This window comes from Podarcis cretensis (genome assembly GCF_951804945.1).
Source record: "Podarcis cretensis genome assembly, chromosome: 3".
Classification (NCBI taxonomy): Eukaryota; Metazoa; Chordata; class Lepidosauria; order Squamata; family Lacertidae; genus Podarcis; species Podarcis cretensis.
Window position 1 is genome coordinate 64,463,108 of NC_137172.1, and position 25,874 is coordinate 64,488,981.

The window sequence follows — 25,874 nt, forward strand, 5'->3', positions numbered from 1 at the left end:
TTTAGCGAGGCACCACTGTAATGCTTTAATATTATTTGGGGTGAAGCCATTTTATTTTGCAAACTCCTCAGAAAACATAATTCGAATCTTCGTGCTTTTAAATTAAAACATGTTGCTTTTGAGTGATGTGACAATTAATGTTCATTGCTGTTTATCACTGATTAGCTTTTTAAGTACATTTTAGCATGCTTTATTATCTTAATCATATTAGCAGTCTGATCCTATCCTCGGTTATAGAACATTGAAATTGAGCTGACAATTTAAGGTCATTCAGATTTCCAAATTTGTTTGCTTAATTATGGGGCAAACAGTGGTACATGACTGTGTAGACTGGTTCAGGAAGAGGTTTGCATAGAATCCTCTGCTAAAATGGAGGGGGGGGGGACTTTTGTTTTAACTCTGCCTTGCAAGGTGCTTTGAAGTCCCAACTTCAGGACTTCAAAGCACCTTCAGTCTGATGCCATTGTGATGTCAGGTGATTAACAGGTGGACAGAACCACCGACGTGTCAAATTTGGCCTATGAGGCTAATTTTGATAAGGATTTGGCCCATGCAGCGAAAAAGGTTCCCCACCTCTGATGTAGGAAAAGGTTGATTTAAACCAGAATGTCCACAGGTGGGTTGGAGGCCCTCATCCATCTCTGTGAAACAGTGCAGCACCACTGAAGGAAGTGACTGATGGCCTTATGCGTACATCAAAGTTCAACAAGCCTTTTATAACATAGTTGTGTACCCATTGAGTCAATCATCCATCTCCTACTACCCTCCTGAGAAAACCCCCACCCCACCCTCCCACTATATATAAGGGTCTGGTGACTTCTGTTTCAGTGTATCTGAAGAAGTGTGCATGCACACGAAAGCTTATACCAAGAACAAATTTAGTTGGTCTCTAAGGTGCTACTGGACATTTTTTTTTATTTTTTTGTATATTTCGATAGTTGTGTACCTGTGAGCACAATTAGAGAGACGTATTTTCAGCATGATTAAACAGCCGTTTATTGGCCACCTGTTGGCAATCTGTTCACGTAAGTTTGCCAGACTAACTTGGACTGGTGCACCCAGAAAGCCTGCACTTGTAAGTGGTTCAAGAAATGCAGGTGGTACAGTAAAACCATGCAAGGCCTTCCACTGGCTACAAATGGGCAAGTGTGACATCTGTCATTGGAGGAATGTGGGAGTGGTTATATTCGGTGGCATCACATCCTCAGTGCTAGGACCCTCACAAACCCATTCAAAACCACAGTTCAGAACACAGTAATGTCAATAGAGATCCCACTAGAACAAGCACCACATGCAGGAGCTTGTGTATGTGGCAGGAAGTGTAACATCAGACACAAAAAGACCCTCCACAAGCTGTTGCTCAAAACAAAGCCTCCTGACTTAGGACATGGCTTCCCACAAAGAATCCCAGTAACTGAAGTTTGTTATGGTTGCAGAGACTTGTAGCTCAGGGAAGAGGGTAAATTAGTATCCAGGTTTCTATCTGGGAAGCCACGTACTTTAAAAGTATTGCGTGTATGCAGCTCAATGGGACAGCAAGAGCCCTCATTAGGAAAGTACAGTGGGCAGATGAACAAAGAGAATATCTGTCCATCATTGCACAGGAACTGTTCACCATGTAAAGATGTGATGATGATAACTAAATAGAATTGAAGCCAAAATAGACTAGCTTGCAGGGGTGAAGTATTTATCCTCATCTCTGTAACTGTGAGAGTTATGAAGACTTCCAGAAAGGTTTACTTTACATGTGGCATTTTTCCCATATGGAAACAAGCACCATGTGACACCCACCCGCTTCTCTTTTGGTCACAAACACACACACTGAAATATTTAGGCATATTGTGTTTAACACTACAAGAAAATTCCCTGAAGGGTTTTTTTTCTTAGCATGTTTTTCTTAAAAGTTGTGGGCAGTGTGTCTCATTATCAAGACCTTGCATATTTTCAATATCCACCCAACTTTGTGGTATTACTGTAATTTTTTTCAAGGGCAGAGTGACAAGCACATTGATATAAACAAAATCATTATACTGCAGGGATGATCTTTTATCAGATAGGTTTTCAAGTAGATTTATAAAATGGAGAATACATCTGTCATAGATTAGTTATTCAAAGATAGCACAGTTGTTCTAGCAATGAGTAATAATAGATTCTTTATGTTTAAGACTTTTGAAATTTAAACGTGCTAACAAACTGATGATTTAGTTCTTTCCCCCTGGTTATCACATTCACTGAATGAAGCTGGTGTTTACTGTTCAAGTTTTATGTTCCTTAGGATCTTTCTCCCTTCTCTTTGGAGACTTGTTCCAACCCCCTTCCCCCATATGAGGTAAGGTGGGTTGCACCCATTTGGTGGATTCCCTTCCCCAGAGCTTGCCTGGCACCAAAAATTTTATCCTTTCTGCACCAGATGAAAACATCCCCCCCCCCGGCTTTTTGGTGCACTAACTATGTAAAGCACTATCACAAGCATTTTGCAAACAGAGAACGTAAGCTAAAGGAAAATGACATGCTGCCTTGTTCCATAACATAGGGTAATTTTTTAAAAAGGGATTTGAAATGAGGGCTCTGTGAGCAAAGTACTATTCTTTACCACCAGTACAACTGTCATTTATAAAACTGAAAAAATTATAGTAGCCACTTTGGACTTTGTTACTGGGAGAACCAGTGTAGCTAAAACTTAAGTGTTAAGGCTAGAATGAGGGCACTTGCTTTCAAATCTCCCTCCATGACTTGACCATATACAGTGGTGCCTCTGGTTAAATACTTAATTCGTTCCGGAGGTCTGTTCTTAACCCGAAACACCACTTTAGCTAATGGGGCCTCCAGCTGCTGCCGCACGATTTCTGTTCTCATCCTGAAGCAAAGTTCTTAACCCAAGGTACTACAGTGGTACCTCAGGTTAAGAACTTAATTCGTTCCAGAGGTCTGTTCTTAACCTGAAACTGTTCTTAACCTGAAGCACCACTTTAGCTAATGGGGCCTCCTGCTGCTGCCGCGCCGCGGGAGCACAATTTCTGTTCTCACCCTGAAGCAAAGTTCTTAACGTGAAGCACTATTTCTGGGTTAGCGGAGTCTGTAACCTTAAGCGTATGTAACCTGAAGCCTATGTAACCAGAGGTACCACTGTATTTCTGGGTTAGCGGAGTCTGTAACCTGAAGTGTATGTAACCCAAGGTACCCCTGTACATGTCTACTGAGAAGTAAGCACCACTGAGTCCAGTTAAGACTCCCAGGGAAGTGTGCTCTGCTACCTCAGTCACCAAGCTCACTGGGTGGCCTTGAGACAGTCATTCTTTTTCAGCCTAACCCACCTCATCCGGACGGTAAACCATTTCCGTTCTCCTCAGCTGGTTAGAGAAAGGCGATGATTTTCGAAATGTCATAAACTGTAATAAAACACCTCTTATTTGGATAGCCAAGGGCAACTTGACTGGCTCGTTTGCCACCTACGTAGCCACATATAAAATGCAAGAAGAAACAAAATAAAAACCTTGCGAGGGCCACATTAACTCTGAAGGACACACGTCTGGCCGTGGGAACTCCTAATTCTTGTCGTGGAGCGCAGGAATGAGCATTAGGAACTAATACTGACGCAGGAGGTGCTTTCCCTCGTGTGAGCCCGCCTAATTCAGAGGGTAGCGTCGAAAGACCATCGCTAGCTAGCTATCAGCCCGCCACTCAACTCGCAACGCACGCGGCACTGACGTCCGAGAGCGGCTTTAAGTAGAGGGCGGGCCTGGTCATCGCGGGCCTGGCTCTGATTGGCCGCTTGACGCTTCAGCGATCGTTTAGCTGACGTAGCCCAGCTAAAGCGCGAACAAACAACAACACGCCAAGGCCGGACGGGGGCAGTACATCACGCGCCCCTCCCACCTGCCGCTTCACTCCAGCTTGACACACGCGTGCGCGTACCGGGTCTGGGTGAGGGAGGGGAGGAGAGAGAGAGAAAAAAAATATACAGCGTAGCGCATGCGCGAAAAGCTGCCTACGAGGAGGGCGGGGCAGCGGCAGCACTGGTAGGCCCAAACCAACAACATGGTGACCCGGGGGCGCTACAGACGCCTCGTCTGAGGGGGTGTCAAGGGGGCCTAGCCTCTCTCAACTACCTCAGGTCGCCATCGGCGCGCTCGCCATGGCCCGGCACAGGAACGTGCGTGGCTATAACTACGACGAAGGTAGAGAGTTGTTGTGTTAAGGGGGAGCTGCTCCTCCGCCTCCAGCTTCGCGGGAAGGCCCTCCCCGCCCCTCGCACGACAGACTAGCGCGGCTCGGCATGGGGGGGGCGGAGGGAGGGGAGAGTCTCGGAGAGAGTGGCGGTGACGTCACTAGCACGCCCACGGCCTGCCCGGCGACTGGGGGTCTCGAGCGAGGCGCTGAGGGGGGTCGCGGCGGCGGCGGAGGGAGCCGAGAGGCACGGCGGGAGGGGGGCACGAAAGAGAAGGCCTGGCTAAGCGTGGGGAGGCCGCTTGCTGCGAGGCGGGTCGGGTTTCGTTGGAGAGGAGCTCTGGTCCTTTCCTCCTGTTTTGCCCCACGGCTCACCACACCTGTTGGCCTACCTGGTGGGGGCCTGAAACCTCTGGCCCTCACTGTTGACAGAGGCGCAACCGTTTTGAAAGGGACGCTGCTGCAGTGTGTGTGGTAGTGGGGATGGCTGATGAAGATGAAAGGGGTTGAAGAACTGGCAAGAAGTAAGGACCCTTCGTGGTTCGATATGGTGGACCTCTGGAGTACTGCAAGCCAAGGATAGGGAACCTGCAGCCCCTCTAGTTGCTGCTGGGCACCAGCTCCCAGCATCCCCAGGCAGCATAGGCTTTGGTAACAGATGGTAGGAGCTGCTGCCTTATAACATCTGGAAGGCCAAGGTTCCACTTCCTCAGTATAAGGAACACACATGATGCACAAGCTGCCTGCTAGCAGGGGCGGTTGATTGGTCGCTGTTGGAAAATCCTGTCAGTTTCAGTGTAGAAAACACATAATCACAATGTATATAAACAATCTGATTTTACAACTGCTGCTCCAGATGCATCCATGTATTGCACTGGTCCAAGTTTAGGCTCCTCAAAAAACTTCTGTTTAAATGTTCCCCAAAAACCTTTTATAACGCTCAATCAATTTTATGTGATTACATAATTCATGTAGAGCTTATAAGTACTGTACTTAAAACAAATGTGAGAATATATGTATTAGTGTTAAGTACTGTAGAGCTGCACACCTATAATGAAAAAAACACTGTATAAAAACTGCAATAATATCAACAAGATAAAATCTGGCACATGCTATGTGCCATACATCTGTGACATACTATCTTTTCAGATGAGGTCAGAATTGGCATTTCAGGATATATATAACTGAATTAAAAGGGTTTTTATTTGTAATCTATGTATTGCAGAACCTTTTGACTACTACCCTTCTTGAATAGATATGGTTAGGGTTGTGCTGTAAATGATTAAATTTTATTTAGAAATATCTATATTTAATAATTTAAGATCAGAGGAGCAAATCCAACATGATTCCCCTATTGTATAATAATATTCTATATCCTACCTGCACACTCTATTTTTAACATTACTCTGGATTAATTACTGCCCTTTTGTTGTTATATTCCTTCATGTTACATATCTTTCACATGTTTCCCTTTCAATTATTCTAGAGAAGAATATTTTTAAAGCTTTGACTTTAAAAATTTAGGAATTTGATTTCCCTGTATTTCATCTTCGAGGCCTAAAATCTTTTTTTTTTAAAAAAAATAATTTTTATTCGTTTTTCAAACACATAATAAAAACAGAACAAAACAAACAAAAGAAACACAAGAAAATCAAAACACAAACAAAAACATACAAAACAATTAAACCAATATAACTTCAAGATTATAATTTCATGCCCTTCTTTCTTTTGACTTCCCCATACCTCCCCATCCCTGCATCCTTGTTTAGTGATTCTTTAGCAACCCTTTAGTCAATTGTCTTAATTCCCTTTCATTAAATTTCCTTTAGATTTTTAGTTACAGCTGCAATTCTCTGCTTCTTACCCCGTGACATCTTATCATTCCTCAATTTTACAATAGTTTTTGAGATATATTTTAAATTTCTTCCAGTCCTCTTCCACTGTCTCCTTCCCCTGGTCGCGGACTTCGAGGCCTAAAATCATAATTTAATTACTTTATTAGGAAATAAAACACTCCTAATCTCAAAAGTCTGACATTTCTGCACACCTCTATCATTATCACTGTTCAAGGACACATTCTAGCCAGGCAAAAGTGCACAAGAAGGACACAGAGCATGGCCAATGAGGATATGGCTTCAGGAGAGAACATGGTCTGCAGAAAGTTCTGAGGGCCGGGTAGAATGACCTGGAAGGTGATGCACCTGAGCTATAATGTAGCTTAATGTTTGTTATAAGAATGTGTATAAGAAAACTTTTAAAATTAAGTTGTAAGGAAATTGTCTTTCTTGCTTCTTAGACTTTGAAGAAGATGATCTTTATGGACAGTCTGTAGAGGATGATTTTTGCATTTCACCTTCAACAGGTTAGTTTAATATTTGTCCATTTATGTATGGTGTGCCATCTGATCTAGAGGGAATGTATTGCGTATAGTTTGGCAAGGAAATGAATGAAAGAAAGGGAGAGTGGAGGCATAAGTTGCTAAAGTCACTTGTGTAAGATCATTTTTAGAGGCAAGCTTAGAATTCATCTCCAGTACAGTACAGTACTTCTACTTGAACAACACTTTGATTCCCTATGGGACAACTGCATGCTCCTGCATTGCAGGAGGTTGTACTAGATGACACGGTCCCTTACAACTCTACAATTCTATGATTAACTGAACTAATTTTATATTGCTGTGGCCATATAACTACGCTAAAAACAAATTGCCGTGAAAGATGGAAGTCCTCTAAAGCCAAACTAGTTGCTCACAACTTGTGTTGATCATAATAGGAAACCGAATTGGCAAGAGTAAGATATACCATAGAAAAGCATTTACAGAAAAGCATATTATGAATTGTTAGAATAACAAATATTTGCTTTGCTGTAAACGTTAAAAAATAGCCTGATTTATTAAATGGCACAAAAAGTCTTAGGATTTGGGAATTGAACAAAACTGTTGAATTCATTGTTTATGTTATAGCTGCTCAATTCATTTACTCAAGACGCGATAATCCTACTGCATATGCCGAGACATTAGAAGAAAAATATGATTATGAAGCAGAACATAGCAATGATTGTATTCCAAGTCACCAGCTAACAGGTGCTGAAAAAGGTAATTGTAAATATATATTACATTGACTTAATAAACTGAAGTGATTGTGTTGCCACCAGAACATGTGCATGTGACAGTAATGTCATATTCTGAAGTTTGCATAATAGTTATTAGATTTAATGAGTGGAGGCTATTGGGTGGAGAGATGGACTGATGGAGACTTCAGATCACTCCCTTTACCTTCACTTACCCTCTCATCATCTGTTCTCCCTTCACCCGCAGTAAAGAGATGGATGTACAGAGATGGCTGTAATGAGGGCCTGAGGGCTACTGTTAGACCAGTCTCACTTGGGCTGGGAAGCATACTGGGGGATTTGGTGTTGCAAGCTCCTTCTGTAGTCAACACCATGAATACAGTTGCTCAGTTGCTCAGCTATTGACACTCAAGCTACTAATGCCTTTTTCAGAGTTTTGTTGGATAACCTTACATTTCTTTCAATTTTTTTGGATGTTCCTCTTCAGATCTACTTACTCTTCACTGTACTTCTGTCATGTAGATTGGAGTAGGTGGACAGACTTTTAGAAGGGTATTGAATTAAAATAAGCGATTCACAGTTCTTAGAGCTAAAGGCTTGTAATTAGCAGATTTTTATTAGCACTCCACTTCCAGTGCTTGCAGTTGTGGTTAACCATCTGCTAAATCCTGAGGCCTGAGAAGATGTGATTTACCTTAGAAGTTAATTACAGTATCTGTAAATGCTTAAAATGTACTGTTAAGTGACGTATCAAATTATGTTGAATTATTTAATGCTGAATATATGCATTTTCCCCTTGGGAGTAAATGCTGTTTGTCTTCTTGATGATACCTATGCTGATAAATATTCAGCCTGTTATGAAGTCCTAAAAGCTGACAACTTCATTATTCTGCTTAGGAAAATAGAATGTCCTATGTCAGTGCTTCCCAACTTGTGTGTTGGACCTGCAAATGGGTTACAAAGCCTGTTCAAACCCAGAATAATTATAGTTGTGAGATTTTTCAGCAGTGACTGCTGTGAGGATGAAATATAGTAATTATTTATCAATAATGATCTGAGGCTATGTTTGGCAACCATCAAACCCAACATTATGCTGTTTGGTAAAATGCAAACTCAGCCCTCCCACTGATATCTTCAAAAATAATGTTATTCATGATAAAGTCAATTTAAAATAGTCATACTTCATTGTATCTGACACTCTGTAGCAATACTTTTTAAAGAATTTTTAAATAACTTATTAAGAAATAGCCTACAGTCAGATGTTTGGTGTTCTCATAAACAAATCTGTGAATAACTTTGTAAGTACTATAAACATTTCATCAAATTCCACATAAATAGGGGCATTAAGTTACTTTTTGCTTAGATCTCTTAAATAACTGTTATAAAATAGGTGGACACAGTTTAAATGTATGAAACTGACAACTGCCGAAGCCATAAGGTCCAAAATTGATGTGACAATAAATTTGGACTTGTGGGTCACCATACCAAAAAGGTTGGGGACCACTCCTCTTAAAGGGTGGAGAATGGATATTTCTTCCTGGATAAAGATGGTTGTGATTTGGTTAAGAAAACTTAGAGCACACTGCTTCAAAATTTGGTGCAACTGTGCATATTTATTTAAAGCCATTATATGAGAGTCCCTTGTCCTTTTTTTTTTAGCTAAGCTTGATTTGTGCCTTGATCGCATGAGAGAAGTGCTTGGAAAGTCTGTGCCTGAGAAAGTGATGGTGGAAGCAGTATTGAGCAGTAAATTTGATGTACAACAAGCTTTGGATTGTGTACTTGCCCAAGACAATAAGCAAAATAAGATCAAGAATGAGGATGCTGTAATTGCAGGGAAGGCAACAAAAGGTATGTTTATGTTTAATTTTTGTGTGATTTACTATGTGGCTCTTTTGCATAAGGGGCAGCTGTATAGGAAGTTTTTTTGCTTCTTTTTACTATTTCTGTTTGTTAATAACTTAAATGACTAAGCTACATGTATAGAGGCATCCTGTGATGAATGCTTAACATACTGTTAATCTGTAGTCTTCCAAGGATCTGTAAATATCATTAGCACTATATGTTGCACTAAATAATTTGAACTAAAATTATATCATGTAATGGTTAATTTATAAATTTGATGCAGATTGTGTAATTAGAGAGATAATATTGAAAAACGTGGCATATTCTAGCTTAGTAGTGCTAAATTTCAACTGCAGAGTTGTCTATTTAGCATAGTTAGTAAACTGAATTCATGAGGCTGTGATTTACACATCTAATACAGTTTTGATAATGTTTGTTAATTAAATGCCTTTTTGTGTTTTTTTCTGTTTTGCTGTTGGCTTTCCTGCTTTGCCACAAATTGGAACTGTTTTTGCTTTGACCCTGTGTCTCTCTTGGAATTGTTGGCTCTTGTAAGGTAAGGCTTATTTTGCTCAGAAATATTTTCTAGCACTAACAACTTGACTAACTCCATTGAAAATACTTTAGATACCACTAAGTCCTGCTGTAGTCTCAGCAATCCTGTGGTCAATTTTGAATCTTGTAATGCTTCAGCTCCAGGTGACAAAACAGCCTTCAGACCCAAATATGTCAAAACACCTCCAGTAAAAAAGAAAAAAACTGTTTGTAATTCCTCGGGAGCTCTTCCTATACCATTCAGTGACAATGATAAGTCACTTTATAAGCCACTGAACAAGCAGGTAACACTCCCACCAACTGACAGCACCAGCACAAGTTGGAAATCTTGCAATGAAAGTGATGCATGCTTTAGTTCAGAGGCTGAATTGCTGAAGGAAAATTCTTCAGAAAATGTGTCTTGGAACCCATCTGAATTTAAAGGAGTTGACTGGAAGGGCCTGGTCAGGCTTAACGAAACAGGTGATTCAGAAGATACCCAAGATAGTGCATTAATTTTTCTCCAGAAAAACTACAGTCATGATAGCAAAAGCTATTTGGATAACCCTCCTGGTTTTATAAATGCTTTTGGAAATTTGATGCTGGACAGCAAGAGAAGTTACCAGCTCAGTAAAAAGGCCGATCTATCTGGAAATGCCCCTTCATTTTCACATGGTAAGGGCTGCTTCCAAGGGCATATCAGCACCTCTTCAAAAGCGAATAGCTTAAAATTTTCAGTGTCTCAAAGCCCATCACTAGCTGATCTCCTACAGGAACACCAAGGAAGTAATTCAAACAAGCCTCAACCCTTATCTGATCTTTGCAACCCATCAGCAGGTTTCACAGACTTGGAATTAGGACTTTCACCATTGTCCCAACTAGCCAACCAACCTCAAATTTCATCTGGAATGACAGAACTGTCAGGATCTTTATCTTCCTTAACATTCTCCAAGTCTTCTCCAATAAAAGAGCTTGAGAGTTTATCACTTTCAGATTTAATTGCAAAATCAACTGCATTGGATAAGCCTCGAACAACAAGCAGCTGTTCTGAGCTTTGTATACCTAAAACAGTGCAACCTACAGTTGTGAATTCAGATATTGATCTAAGTGTTCTTATTAGAAAATCAACATTATCTCCTCAACATGTACATGTACAGTCAGGCACGTCACTTCCAGAAAAAGACGCTTTATTTTCAAAGCAAGGACGACAAATGTTTGTAGCTAAAAGGAAGAAGAACCAAAAGAAAATGAGGTCACATATTTTGGAAGGCACTGTTTCATGGGCAAAGGCCCTCTCTGCAACACCATCAGCCTTTGCTATAACTCTGTGTCTTCATTATCCCCCAAAGAGATGTAAGCGCCAAACAGTTAATCTTCATAAGGCTTTCTTATACAGTAGGCAAATGCAAGAAGTAAAAATTCATGAAACTGGACCCTTATTAGCAATAACACCTTTTGACTTCAAATCGCCATCTCCAGATGACATTGTAAAATTAGGCCAAAAGAAAGCCTTCACTAGATAACAGCACAATGAACTAATACAGTTTTGATTATTTTTACATTAAAAAAGATATTTTGAACAGGTTGACTTGGACGGCAAAGTGGAATGGATGTCTTAAATGCAAAGACAATTGTCAGTTAATTTTGGTTAACAAACTTTTCTAGTAAAGTTTTTGAATAGATGCACTGAATTCCAGTCCTTTTTATCCTTTTATTCTGTAATTGATAGAGGTAGATCTTAATCTTTAGCGCCTCAACTTTGGAATAATGTGTTAAAGTGCTGAATCTTTTCTAAATAATTAATATTGAAAAAATATTTTTAAGAAAGAGTGTGCTAGCTCCTGCTAGAAACAACATATTAATTTATGGTTTCAGGATTACCTTTAACAAAAATTACACTGGGGACCAAATTATTAAATATTTGCTGTGAATGAATTTCCATAATGTTTTAAATCTCTAATGTGTTTAATATGGCACTGTTACTGTTTGTAGCTGCCTTGTGGCACATTAGAGCTTTGTTTGCTTTGTTTTTAATCTGTCCCTTTCTTTGAAAAATTGATTTGTCAGTGCATGTTTTTGAAATCCCCATGGCAAAAATATTTAATTTACAAATGGCTTACCATCATGTTCAAACTTGGTGAGACCAGAAGTATACATTCAAGAGCACAGCTTGTGAAATTTTTTTTAATGGGTAGTTGTCAAATGCATTTTTTTTCTTTCACACAAATTATTTGGCATTACTGTACTTTCCTGCACTCTCTGGCTTTCTCGTCCCTTCATATTAAATCAGGAGGTCATGTGTGTTAGCTGTCATATAGGTGCATAGCAGGGAACCACAGCCCAGTCTGTCTTCCTGGTTCAAACATATATTGTACAACTAAGCAGACATGTGCTCACTTTATAAAACTTACTAAGGTACAAGCAAAATATTTTACATGTACCTGTAAAAAAGTGTAATGTGTGCAGCGGTCCTTTAAAAGATTCAGGCTAAAACTTCCCAATGTTTTTAATATAGAAGGATCAGGATGTTCTCTGTCCAACTGAGGAATAACTTAATTATTAACCAAAACACCTACTTCTTCAATCTTTTTAACTATATGTTGTAGAATACTATTCTTTTGAGCACCAGTATCTTAAATCTCATTCAAATGGTGATAAGATTATATTTTTTGTCTATTAGCTTTCTGTTTCTGCTGCTTTCCATACTTGTTTTTATTATTATTATCTTCATCAAGGATTACAGGCATTTGTCAAGTTAAGACTTTGTATGTTTTTGATAGTATCAAGTGTTTTGAACAGAACATAATGCTTTGCTGTATTTTCAGTGAGAACCCTATCTTAACTTTTGTATTTAATTTAACAGGCAGCTATTATTTAGTTCACTGGGTAAAATATATATTTCTTGGAGAGATGTTTTTACATGCTTTAAGAAACAAACAGCCATGTCAGTATGTAAAATAATTTTGATTTTTAACTTGAAAATATATTTTTATTGTAAGGTACATTCCATTGCATTTTGGTGCAATTTTATTTTTTTATTTTATTGTTGTGATTTGACACTTATTGTCACAATTCAGCAGTCTCGTTAAATATCACTATGTCCAAATGCTTACTGCATCAGATGACAAAAATAGTGTTTTTCCAGTATCTCTCGCTCAGTGGAATTCTTCCTCTGTCACTTTTGCTTAAAGTTTTCTCCTAGTCATCCCATGTACCGTAATTGTATGGGATTCCATAGAAAATGAGGGGAAGAGGCTGTTGTGATGTAGGTGGACTAGTGTGGTAGATTGTGGCAGGTGTGGTTTAGGCAGCTTGACTGGAATAATTGTAGTGTAGTCCATCACTCATTTGACCACAGCTTGAAGCCATGGACTACCTATTTAGACAGGTTCCGAAATGGTCATTAAGTAAATGTGTAAACACTGTATATTTAGATATAATAGTGTTATGATGCTGCAGGTTTTTTTGTAGATGTATATAACACAATGGTTGACCAAAGATGAACGTTACCTTGTTTTGTAACTATATTTTTGCTTCCTAGATTTTTTGAAAAGATTTTTAGCTTTGAGAATATTTCTGAATGGCACATACTCTTCAGGTAACTTAGGACATGACCCATTCTCTTTTGGATATGGTTGCACCCCTTGGAGGGGCATGACATGGAGCTGAATAAATTTATCCTCTCCCTCCTGGCAGGCTGAAAGGCATTTGCAAACTTATTGTTGCGCTGTGTTTGTTAGATAACAGTGCAAGGCTGCTGCATGCCTCTCTCCTTTATAGTGATCCACCTGCCCCTTTTCCCATATCTTGAATCTACAAGTTCATTTGAGTTCAGAGAGGTGGTAACTTACAAGCCCAAAGTACTGTGGAAATGAAGAACATGTGGGTTGCTATATTGGTGGTGTGCATTGACCTCCTTTTTATGATAACAGCCAGCATGCTGTACAATGTGTGCAAACCCGAGCTGGAGGTGAGGCAGCAAATTTTAATCCTGATCTCTGCAAACGTGCATCATGCCTTTACATTTTACTGATATTTTACTGCTCTGAAGCCAGCCTCTGTTTTTGCATGTGTATATATGGTACATTTTTTTTATAAATGGTGTATATTTTGAAACTGTAAAAAACTATTTGGATGTGTATTTTGGACATCTAAAATGTGCTAGTCAAAATATTCAGAGCATTGTGAAAACAGTATCATAGGTTTTTTTATGTATTCAAAATCAAATTTTAAAGTAAAATTGACCTGTAGCTTGTTTCATGAAAAATATAGATATATAAAATAAATTTAATTTGAGGATTAATAATCAGTGCACGCTGTCTTCTGTGTCTTGCTGTGAGGGTTCAAATACTTACAGTACCTTGTGTTGGTGGCTTCTCCATTAATATTGTTTTTTTTTTATTAAAAAAAACAGAATTGTATATTTTCATTCCTAAAAACTCTAAAAATAGTTTAAATTTGCACTCACATTTTGTGGAATTAATAAATAAAAATTATTCTTTTCCTTAGTGTGCCTGAATTTAGTAATTGGAACTGAAGTGAAAATAATGGTTGCTCACTCTGTGTTTTGTTGGAAAGCTGTTTAAATATCATTGAATAGTTTGGTTACTTGTGTTTCATGGCCATTCTAAAGGCTATATAGAAACACTACAACAGTCCAAAAGTTGAAAATCTACCTTTGTCATTATTGTATTTTTTATATTTTGTTTAGAACTGCTGACTTCATTCGTCACAGCTTTCTGTCTGTAGTTCTTTGAGGTTCTGAGCTATAGGTAAAATAGGTTCTGTGGGAGCAGGAGTGAAATGGGTATTCCTGTATAAACTGTGTTGCAGTTTTGGTCTCCTGTTTCCCTGCCTACCTTTAAAAAATGTGGATAAAACCCTTGGTCCCACAACAATTAAATCTGTGGCAACATCTATTAAAGAGATTTGCCTTAAAACTTAGAAAGAGTTCCATAGTTCTGTGAATTAGTGTCTATTTCTTAAACAATTTAAGTGCATTAAAACTCAGGAATTTGCTGCTTGTCTGCTTGCCTATATCAAATGGTGCATGTGTGTATTGATTAGTTGATACTACAAGAAGTGTGCTTTAACTGAAGATATGCACATGGATTCAACAGCTAAAAGTCAAGAAAAAAGCGAAAGAGATGGGGAGGATATTCATGTGACTCAACCCTTGAGTGTTTTCCTTTCTGTCTAAAGGTCATATACACTAGATCCATTGTATTTTTCCACTTTGTGGTCACTTGCTTAACATTCTGTTACTGCTAAAATCTTCTTGTTGGTTATATGGGTATTGCTGACAAATTGCAGTAGTTGAAAAAGAGCAATGCGATTTGATTTAGCCTACTTTTTGTTTTGGAAAACAGTTGTCATACAGATAAGATAACATTGTTGCATGCAAGTTTAATGAAGATTCCAGGCTGATATGTGATATATGACCTCCTAAACCCAATCCATTGTGCCCCATGGCATCTACTACAGCGTCATAAAGTTTCTGTCTTGGTTTGTGTTGTTGGTGTGCCAGCTAAGAAGCATTTCATCCTAAGTACTTGTTCCATAGGCCCAAGGAAACAGTTGCATCTCGATACAACTAATGTAGTGGACAATTGTATCTCCATGGAGAGGGGATTGTACGTCTGGGATAGCACAACAGAAAAGGCTCTGTTCCATACGGTCTTACCGTATGCTGTAGCTGTAGATGGAACTATGACCAGAGCCACAGATTTTATAGCATGAGTTATTCTGTAACACGGAAAATGATATTTCAAGTACTTAGAGCCCAAAGTCAGCAACCTAAGGAGGCAGCTGGGGCTGATATTTAAGGATAGATGTCATATGATCCCGTTTCATGGCAAAATTTGATTAAAATCAGTACAGGTTTAAAAGGTTCGTTCTGCCATCTTGATTCAATGTGTTAAGAGGTATCCAAATGCATAGAGAACAGTTAATCAACTTTACAAAATATTTAGTAGCTAAGAGTGAATTCACTGGGTAAAGAATTCATGTTTGATTCAGACTACTACTAAGCGTACTTTGGACAGTGTATGCCTAATGTCAAAGATCCTTATAATTTAAATGTAGGTATGGTAAAAAAAAAGCTTCAGTCATTTATTTCACATTAGTAAAATACATGTGAATAAGAGTCACATTCTGTTTGATACAGCTGTGTGTGGGCTTTAGAAAGGAAGTGGCTTATGTCAAAAGCAGTGAGAAACATTTTAAAATGTTTTTGAGCTTCACTTTGTATACACACCTACACTGGAAAAAATGACACTCCCAAGACTTTTTCCCTGAGATGTTTTATCTTGCAGTCTTAAAGGTAGCATACTATATTTTGAAAGAACACCACTTTAAAAGCTAGGGCAGGTTTATTTTGCATATCAACAGGAAATCAGTGGAAATGTGCTGCTTATGTATGGCTGAATAATGAAATAATGTTTAGTGTTCGCTTCTGTTATTACATAGTTCTGTTTTAAACAAACCCTGTTAATACTTGAAAATCTGGGATTTGTTATGTTAAAGATAAGAGCAATTATACATATTCTACTGGAATTCTTTGTTTGGATTTTTTGCCACAAGGCTTAGAGTAGGTCTTATTTTAGAGCCTAGAAGCAGAAGAATAATCTATATTTTATAAATAAAGGTTTGTCCTTTGGTCCTTGTAGAAAACCACTTCCTAGTTATTGTTGTCTGGCTATCATGTTTCACCATCCCAACCCCATCTCTGAAACCACTTTTCTATTCTGCAGCCCCATTTTTACCTTCACCACCATGCCCATGCCTCTCCTTTCTTCCTTTTGTGCAGCCCTCCCCCTTGCGCACAAACAACCCCCATGGTAACATGCATTTTCCTTCTCCCACACGTTGCAACTGCTTAGCCCCTTTTCCATCTTCCGCCTTCTCCTTTCCTTCAAAGCCTTTCATTCCCCTGCTCTCATCTTCACCCCTATTCCCATGCCTCCTACTCCTTCCTTTCTTTGCAAGCCCATTTGTACCACCTCTTTTCCCCCTCCCCCTCCCCATCCCCCTGTCCCCAACTCTCTCTTGTATGCAGATCATCCTCATTTCCTTGCTTTGCTATTCTCCAGCTGGCGTTGTGGACACACCCAGTGTTGATATACCGTATTTTTCGCTCTATAACACGCACGTAGTTTTTAGAGGAGGAAAATCCGTAGGCATGCCACCCGTAGGCATTCCCTCCATAACACACACAGACATTTCCCCTTACTTTTTAGGAGGAAAAAAGTGAGTGTTATGGTGCAAAAAATACGGTATGCTATATCTTTAAGATGAATAGAGTCTTTCGAACAAGCTTGTCAGGTAGCATGTTCGGTTAGAGATAGTTATGTTCAGTTGATGGTTGCTGTGCATATATGGGTGTTTGCTTGTGAATAATAAACAACAGCAGAGTTTGACTAAAACAGGGATGGAGAAACATGGAGTGTTGGTGTTTCTTTTAAGCAACCAACCAGTTTTAACAAGGAAAAATAGCTTTCTGATGTTCCTTTCTTCTCCCTCTCATCTATGATCCCTGCTCTTGTGCAACTTTTTGCTCCCCTACTCCACCCTGACCGTGCACATCCAGAATTGTGATCCTGCATTACAAATCTTCCATTACATTCTTACATTACAGGGGTACCTTGGTTTACAACCATAATCCGTTCCAGAGGTTCGGTTGTAAACCAAAACAGGTTGTAACCCAAGGTGCGCTTTCGCCAATGGGGCCTCCCCCCACAAAAAAATGGGTTGTAATCCAAAAAAAAAAAAGGGGGGGGGTTATAAGGGACACACACTTCCGGGTTTGACATGGTTGTAATCCAAAGCAGTTGCAAACCAAGGTACCACTGTATTATTATTATTATTATTATTATTATATGGCATTTTCTTTGTTGCAGTCTTGTGAGCTGTAACTTGCACCTTCTAATATCATTTGAATCAAAATCCTGAAATATCACTCTACTAATCCCATACTTTTTATATTTATGTTTACTGATATCAAACATTTGGAAACAAAACTTGCCTGTACAACTGTCACATGTAACAGTTTTCTCTGTAAGATTTTCAAGAATATTCAGAATAAATGTTTGACACCATCAGAACTTCAAACACTAAATCTATCTAAGAAAGTAGTCAAAATTCTTTCATTTGTCTGTAAAGAGTTTTCTAGAGAAAAATGCAATACTTCGTGTATTGCCAGATGTATCATTTGATTAATTTGTTTAATCTCTTAGGAGCTCTCTTACCTTTCCAGTGCATTTAGTTTTACTGCTTTGCCACCATTCTAGCTGCCAAGAGCCATTGCTTTGTGTATATTCAAAATTTTAGCTTTGTGAATTTCCATTATATTGGGAAACAAATCAGAAATGATCTTACACCAGTTATCTCAACCCCTCACCCTCAATATTTTCACAGCATTGGTACAGATGTACACTCTTGCAGCATATCTACTATATCCCTACCCATTATTCTAGACCTCAAGTGCTTTGAATTAGACTCTTGAAAAGTCACTTAATTTCTTAAGTGCACATTAAATTTAACATAAGTGTCAGATTTTTAAGATTGCAGCCAACCTAAGGTTGGTAGTACAGTATATCCTAATGTTTTATGACACTGTCTAAAACTTCGCATTGTCTGCATATGCTGTTGGGAACCTCAATCTGCTGGTCTTTCTTCGTTTAGTTTTTTAAAAAGTTGAGAGAAAATTGTTCTAATTATTTTAGTATACAAAAATATTTCCAGTTTTGTGATTCTTCTAATACTACACTATGATTTTAAAAAGAAGAGAAAGCTTTCAAAGTTTACCCTGACACATATTTTAATCTTTGTCGGTGGTGAATTGTAGTGTATGCAGTTTTATGTATTAGAAATTGAGTGGGTTTTTTGTTTGAAGAGCTATGGGTTAAGGTATGGCCAGCACAGCTGCAGACTGCTATAGCTCAGTGAACACAGGCTTTGCATGCAAAAGGTCCTTTTTTTTTTAAGTTTCTCATTACAGGGTCATTGAAAGCAAGAAGAAATCTCTGCTGAGCCATTGGCAAGCTGGTGTCATACGAAGAGGAGTACCATTTGTCTGATTCCCTACAAAGCTTCTATACTCTGAATTTCGGGACGCAGAGTTGTATCAGCTGAAAGGGTTGTCTTGAATCTGACATAGTAGGAAGGACTCTCTGAAGCTGGTCAATTCTTTGTCCTTTGCTTGGTTCTTGGCCTACTTCTTTTCTTGTATCACATAGGAAATATTTTAAATTAAAATTCCTGAGAGTGGTACTGCAGCTTCTTAGCACAGGATGGTTGTTATTGCCTCTGTGTGGTATGGAGCCTCAGTTCCAAATCTTCCTAACTGAGCTGTCAACTTTATTCAGTGGCTGCAACTAGTTATGGGGATTCACCCCCAAGGACATACATTTTCCTCTCAGCAGGTGTTAAAGCCTTATATGTGTGTGTTTAATCAGTTGTAAGTTCTATTAACTTCTGTGGGACTGGCACCCAAATAAATGTGCATTAAAGTGCAACCATAATTCAGTATTTCCTTTATTTAAAATCAGGTAGCTGATAGCATGACCCTGATTTTTTTTTTTTTTAAAAAGCAACCTTCTGGGCACATTTGTTAGTTTACTTTTATTTATATATAACAATATTTATATATTGTGTCAAAAATAGATCAAGGTGGTTTATAGAAAAAAACCAAAAAAAAACACCCCATACAATAAAAACCATTAAAAGTTAAGAATATACTTTCAATTGTTCAGTATACATTCATGATGCAAGGCCTAGCTATAGTGTTCACTGTACTGATGATACCTTTTTAATCAAGTGCTGTAATAGCTTTTTCTATATATAAGGTACAATAAGTGTCACGATACATATGATGTGTGCTAATTTTTTCATTGTTGATTGAATTGGTAACATTCGATATCATAGAAGCTATGAGGGCTGATTAGTTCAGGTGCTTAATCAGCCTACTGCATTGATACAGCTTTGTATTACCTTTTGCAAATGAGATTCAAAGCAGCTTTAGCAGTTTCACACTCTGATTTCAAATACTTCTTTCTGTCAATGTGTTACTGCTAACACATTTAGATAGCAAAGAATGTGAAAGCATCTATTCAGTATTTTTAATGTCCTTCAGCTTGGTGCTGCTGTTATTGACATTCTTGTATATAAATCTAGCCTACCAACAATATAGAATGGCGAACTGTGTTAGCGCCTTATCTAATTTTGTATAGAAAGAAAATTAATGGGTTTTTGTGGGGTTTTTAAAATAAAGAGTAGGAGGAGGAGTATTTATTAGATTCATCAATATATTTCGGGGCGGTTCACAAGAAAAAAATACAAGATGAAAGCACAAAAAGTAAAGATGTGTAAGGTAATAAAGGGGAGAAATTGGAAACCAGGCATGGGGGGGAGTCTAGAAGGGATGAATAAATAAGTAATTTTGATGTTAAATTGTTAAATTATTGAAAATTGAAAAGAAAATATGGAAACAGATAAACCATTTTTAAAAATAAATCACGACCCATCTTATAATCTGAAATTTAGCAGAAAAACAAAAGTGTTGGTTTGGCTATTTTTCTCTCCTGAAACTGTATCTTGGATAGCATTCTGTATATTCCTTCATTCGCTCTCTTATTGTAATTGTGCTTGTATTATTCAAGAGTCTTATCTTTCCATGTGGTTTGGCTGCTCCATAGGACACTGATCTTCAGTGGTACCTATTCATCTACCTGCACTGCTGTGCTTTCGAACTGCTAGGATTGCAGAAGCTGGGACAGAGTAATGGGAGCTCACTCCATGACATGGATCCGAACCGCCATCCTTCCATTTGGCAAGCCCAAGAGGCTCAGTGGTTTAGACCACAGTGCCTGGATGTGCAGAGTTGGCTCCGATGCTACAGTTGTAATCTCCCCAATACACAAAAAAAGATGTTGAATGGACAGGTGCATGTGTCACATAGTTATTAGCGGACTTTCATTTATCATGCAAGTCGCTTGAAACGTAAACTAATCTGAGTATATACGTAAGAGGTCTCAGTACTACAAAGCAATTGTGCTGCTAACATGCATATTAATGGTGAAAGTAAAACACAAGTGAACTTGTGTTGGACTTTACAGTGTATTCAGAAATCTGTTCTGGTGTGACAAAAATTACTATTGAAAAATACATGAATTAACAAATCCAGTATACGTGGTTATATGTGTAAGAGACGTAGAACAGGAATGGGGGCCCTTGTGAGATGTTGGATTTTAGCTTCCATCAGCCCTCACCATTGGCCAGACTGGGGGTTGATGAGAGTTTCAGTCCAAGAACAGGTATGCGGCCACAGGTTGCCCCTCCTGGTGTAAACTACATTGTAACTGTTGCCGCTAAAAATTTCTAGGTGATACTGTCCTTGGGAACTGGTGGATTTTCACACTTAATAATAATGAGAAGAGCAGATAATAAGTAGGGAGGGGAATGCTCAATATTTAGCAAGGCAGAGATATTAGAAAGACAATATAGACTGAAATTTTCAAACTACTAGCTCATTTTTCCATTTCTAAGCCAAAGCAAGCTCACCGGATGGGGATTTATAAAATGAATTAACTTGCTATTTTAAGTTTCAATAACTACAGGTCATCTGCCTTCTATTTTTGTGCACTTAAAAGGTATGAAATCTATCTCATTTACATGTGCAAAGGAGAACAGTGTGTGTTTATTTCCTGTGCTTTCCTATATCAAAGTGTGCACCGATAATGTAACAACGGAGAGGTGCATTAGAGTTTATGGGAACAGCAAACCCTGGATGACTGCTGAAGTAAGGTTACTCTTGAAAGCTCGGGATAATGCCTTTAAGGCAGGGAACACAGATACATACAGAGGGGCAAGAACAAAGCTCAGGAAAGGCATTAAGGCGGCAAAAAAACCAATATAAGCTTAAAGTGGAGAATTGCCTAGCCGATAACAATACGAAACAAGTGTGGCAGGGACTGCAGCACCTAACCAACTACAAGGGCAATACGAGAAACACGGTTAAGCGGAGTTTTACAAGGGCAATACGAGGAACAACAGTTAGCGGAGGAGCTGAACATCTTTGCCCGCTAGGAGGTAGAAAGATCAAGTGTCACGGCTCCTGCCTGCCAACCTATAAACTCTCAGCTACTTATTCTATATGACCATCAAGTGAAAGCTGCATTGTGGGCGGTGAATCCCAGCAAAGTGGCTGATCTGGATGGCTGCTGGGGAAAGTGGTAAAAAACTGTGCTGATCAACTAGCAGGGGTCCTGACAAGGATTTTTAACATTTCCCTACAGCCTGCTTGTGTACCATCATGTTTGAAAGCAGCCACCATTGTCCCAGTCCCAAAGAAAATAGCAATTAACTGCCTAAATGACTACAGACCCATTGCATTAACATCTGTAGTGATGAAATGCTTTGAGAGACTGGTTCAACAACTTAGGACATGTTTTCCACCGGATTTTGATGAACACCAGTTCGCTTACAGGAGAAATAAGTCAACAGACAATGCCATAGCCACAGCTTTCCACCTTGAAGCGAGTCATCTGGAGAGACCGGGCAATTATGTCAGAATCCTGTTTTTTGATTATAGCTCGGCTTTTAATACAACCCTTCCGGACATTATTACTAAAAAGCTGGTGGACCTGGACCTTTCCCCTACCATCTGTGATTGGATTAAAGACTTTCTGAGGGATTGCACACAAATAGTGAGGATTGGGCCTGTTACATCTACCTCTCTGAAGCTCAGCATTGGCACCCCACAGGGATGCATGCTGAGCCCCTACCTGTACTCTTATACATATGACTGCATTTCATCTGATCCATCCACTGCAATTATTAAGTTTGCAGATGATATCACCATAATGCGTCTAATTACAGGTGGAGATGAATCAGCATATAGGGAGGAGGTTCAAAAATTCTGCACATAGTGCCTAGAGAACAACTTGCACCTGAATATCAGCAAGACAAAGGAGATTGTGTTGGACTTTTGGAGGAAGAGAGAGGAACTAGCCCCGTTGTATATCAGGGGTGTTTGTGTGGAGAGAGTCTCTTCCTTTAAATTCCTGGGAGTTTACGTTAGTGAAGACCTCACTTGGAAAATCAATACAACCCAGGTGGTTAGGAAGGCCCAACAGAGACTCCATTTCCCCAGTGTCTTGCAAAAGAACAATAGAAAGTGTCCTTTCATACTGTATAACAGTGTGGTATACTGGTCTAATAGCCATGGACAGGAAGTCCCCATAGCGAGTGGCGAATACAGGATATGACATCATGGGCTGTCCTCGGAGTTCGCTAGATGACATCGTGGGAGACCGCTGCCTCAGGAGAGCGAGGAAAATTCTTAGGGATGACTCACACCCTGACCAGCACTTCTTCAATCTTCTACCTTTGGGCAGGAGATACAGAAATATAGTCAGCCGCACCAACAGGTTGAAGAACAGTTTTTATTCGTGGGCTGTTGGGCTACTGAATGGAAAAAAATAGTGGTGTAATTGACTTCTGACAACCACACAGAGCGCGAACAAAACTGAGTTATGGGGGTCGTTTAATTTCACTGCACACAGGTGGTGTAGTGACAATAAAGGTTTATTATGATGATTATTATTTAATTTCTAGTTAGCTTTGCCTTTTTTAGATAGTATCCAGTGTAATAGCATCACAGAAAGTTGTATTTGGTTTGCTGGTTAAATTTAAACTTGCTGCACAAAAATTGAAAATCTTTTAAAGTTGCTGAATTATTCAAGTTGTCAATTCTTATTGTCCCTAGAATGGTTAGCTTACTATTATGCAGTTCTTTTCCATACTTAATTTGTGGATAATGTAGCAAGAATATTGGACAGTAGAGTATGAAATGTACGTTTATTAGTTGGTGGGAGGAACGGTGTCATTCCCCATAGTATTTAGGACTGGGTGCTTTGATCTCTGTCCACAGAGCTTCTTATGGGACATACTTGATGATGAATCATGCCTGAAACTATAACTCATCTAGAAGGGCAAAGTGAAATATATTTTAATCGCACACATGCTGAGTGTATGGAGCAACATTGTGTTGGACAAGAGACTCTGTGGAAGATGCACAAGGCTTCCACCAAAAGCAGCAGCCTGGGTTGTGCACTTTTTTTGGGGTAGCAGTAACATTTTGACACCCATCACTCCATGTTATTGGAGGTGGGGGATGCTAATCATAATGACATCTGGACATAGTAAGTTGGAGGTACAGATGTGAAGGCAGAGAACTCAATTGGGGTTGCTGTTTTCAGTGGCAACCTTGTTTTTCATATATGTAGTTTCACCCCCAGAGTCCCAACCCTATGTGCATTTTGGGCATCTGGTTTCTGTATGAACTTTGATTTTATCATTTAACATGTTTTGGAATGAAGAAATGCTTTCCTCATAATAGAAAGGTCACACGCTGTTGTCATTTTTATTCCTGTGTAGATGAGCCTGTCTGAGGATTTGCAGACACATTTGCTTAAACTTGAGACTTCCACTCATGTGGATGCTATCATGAGTTTAAGACTTAGGATTGCCTCTGACTAAATCATATTCAGATTGGACACAATGAAATCAGCGAACATAAGTTAGGCCTAAAGGTTTTGTTATGTTTGATTTATAAAGCACACTGGTAACTTATCTGTTAACAGCACCATCCTCTGGTGTTGTAACGTCAGATTTGCTGCCTGATACTACTTCGTTTCTGGAAACATGACTGAAGTGCAGTAAAAGTATCGACTCGTTACATGTCGTACTTTCAGTTTTACATACTCATAACGAACCAGAACCTCAACAGAAATTCTATTAATTGTGTTGAACGTTACCTTGGACTACATAAACTTTCAGTTTAGATTAACTGGTTTGTAGAGAAATGTTGGTAGGGCTATCCCCCATTTAGTGCTGACACTGCTTTTTGCATGCCTATTTATGGTCAGACAAATGCGCATAACATCACACAGTGTTTTCCCTGATTGTCAATGAAACACACATTGGAGTCATTTAGTAAGATACGTTGAATAAGGAAACACCACAAACACATTTGTGGTTATAGCAGAATGTGAGAATCAGATAATCAGAGACCGCCTTTGGGAAGCATGTTTACTGCGCAAATGATTCCTGAAATATTGTTCTCACAGCTTGAAGGCAACAGTTTGCTTGAGATGGAACCGAACATATTAGACCATTTGGGCACCATGGACATCTTCATTTATATCTTATACAGCTTGGACTCTCATTTATCTTGGACTGCTAGTCATGTTTCATTTGTTTGCTATGCTCCTATGCATTTTCTTTTCCCTAAATCTTTTGTCAGTTTGGGCTGGTAGCTTGTTTCACCCTGTTGAACAATACTTATTTGGTGGTTCACATGTAACTAGACCAATGCAGTTGTAAAACGAAGCAAAATCCCATGAACAAGTTTAAGTTGCACACAGCAATATGTGGTTTTGTGTGTTTTTCTTGCAAGCAGAGTGAGATTATTTTCATACTGAACTCTCTTGATTCTATTGTGTGGTGTAAATGCACATCATGTGTGTCAAATGTGCACTAATCAGTTAAAAAAACTCTGTTTTCGACTGAGCATGTAGTCAGTTTGGGTGATAACCAGTTGTGGCAGCCTGCTCTCACAAGCCATTCTGCTAACAAAACCTTGTTCTTAGTTTAGAGCTGAATCCAGGGCTTGTCTTGTACTTGTGAAAGTTGGTGCACAACCACTTTTATCATACTCTGCGACAGTTGCTCTTTATGCACCACTTCTTGCACAACAACAACGATTCCATACGTAACAATAGCACAATAAGTTTGAATCTTGCTCTCTGTTTTCAGTAGGTTGTAGGCAATGTTTTATCATTATGTGACACATTTATGGACAAAACATTGATGGGAATTACTTCAGGAAAGCCCACTGGATTATATCAGGAAGAGGATGCATGTAATCTATGCACGTTTCACAGAACTGGATTGGGCTATCCTCTCTAGATTACCTCAGGCTCTGGTTGTGAGCTTCCACAGTAAGAACAGAATGCTGGACTTTATGGACATTTGGTCCGCTCCAGATGACTCCTATATTCTTAAGAACTCGCTTGGGTGCAGGGGAAGACATTTAGATATCTGTATGTAGTATTTTCAAAGACCCCCCCCCCCAAACTCAGAGCATTTTGTGTGTCTTTGCAGGCTATATGAGGCTCTGCTTGTATGACAAATGCACTGTGAGATCCAGGTGGCTCTTAGTTATTGTGGTTGCTGCAGTTATGGAAACTGCTACCAGT

General features: G+C 39.1%; 1 protein-coding gene across 2 annotated transcripts in view; it reads left to right on the forward strand.

The window, feature by feature from the left end:
* The first annotated feature begins 3,961 nt into the window (after positions 1 to 3,961).
* Positions 3,962 to 25,874, forward strand: part of HBS1L (HBS1 like translational GTPase) — a 45,677-nt gene continuing 23,764 nt past the window's right edge. Inside the window, exons 1-5 of one of the 2 annotated variants that reach the window (XM_079970651.1) lie at positions 3,962 to 4,178; positions 6,464 to 6,529; positions 7,130 to 7,261; positions 8,896 to 9,087; positions 9,643 to 13,082. In XM_079970651.1, the coding sequence (XP_079826777.1) occupies positions 4,136 to 4,178; positions 6,464 to 6,529; positions 7,130 to 7,261; positions 8,896 to 9,087; positions 9,643 to 11,138 (1,929 nt within the window). In that variant the 5' untranslated portion in view covers positions 3,962 to 4,135 and the 3' untranslated portion in view covers positions 11,139 to 13,082. Of the gene's footprint in view, positions 4,179 to 6,463; positions 6,530 to 7,129; positions 7,262 to 8,895; positions 9,088 to 9,642; positions 13,083 to 25,874 lie in introns of those variants that run through there. The other variant, XM_079970650.1, reaches the window with a different exon arrangement.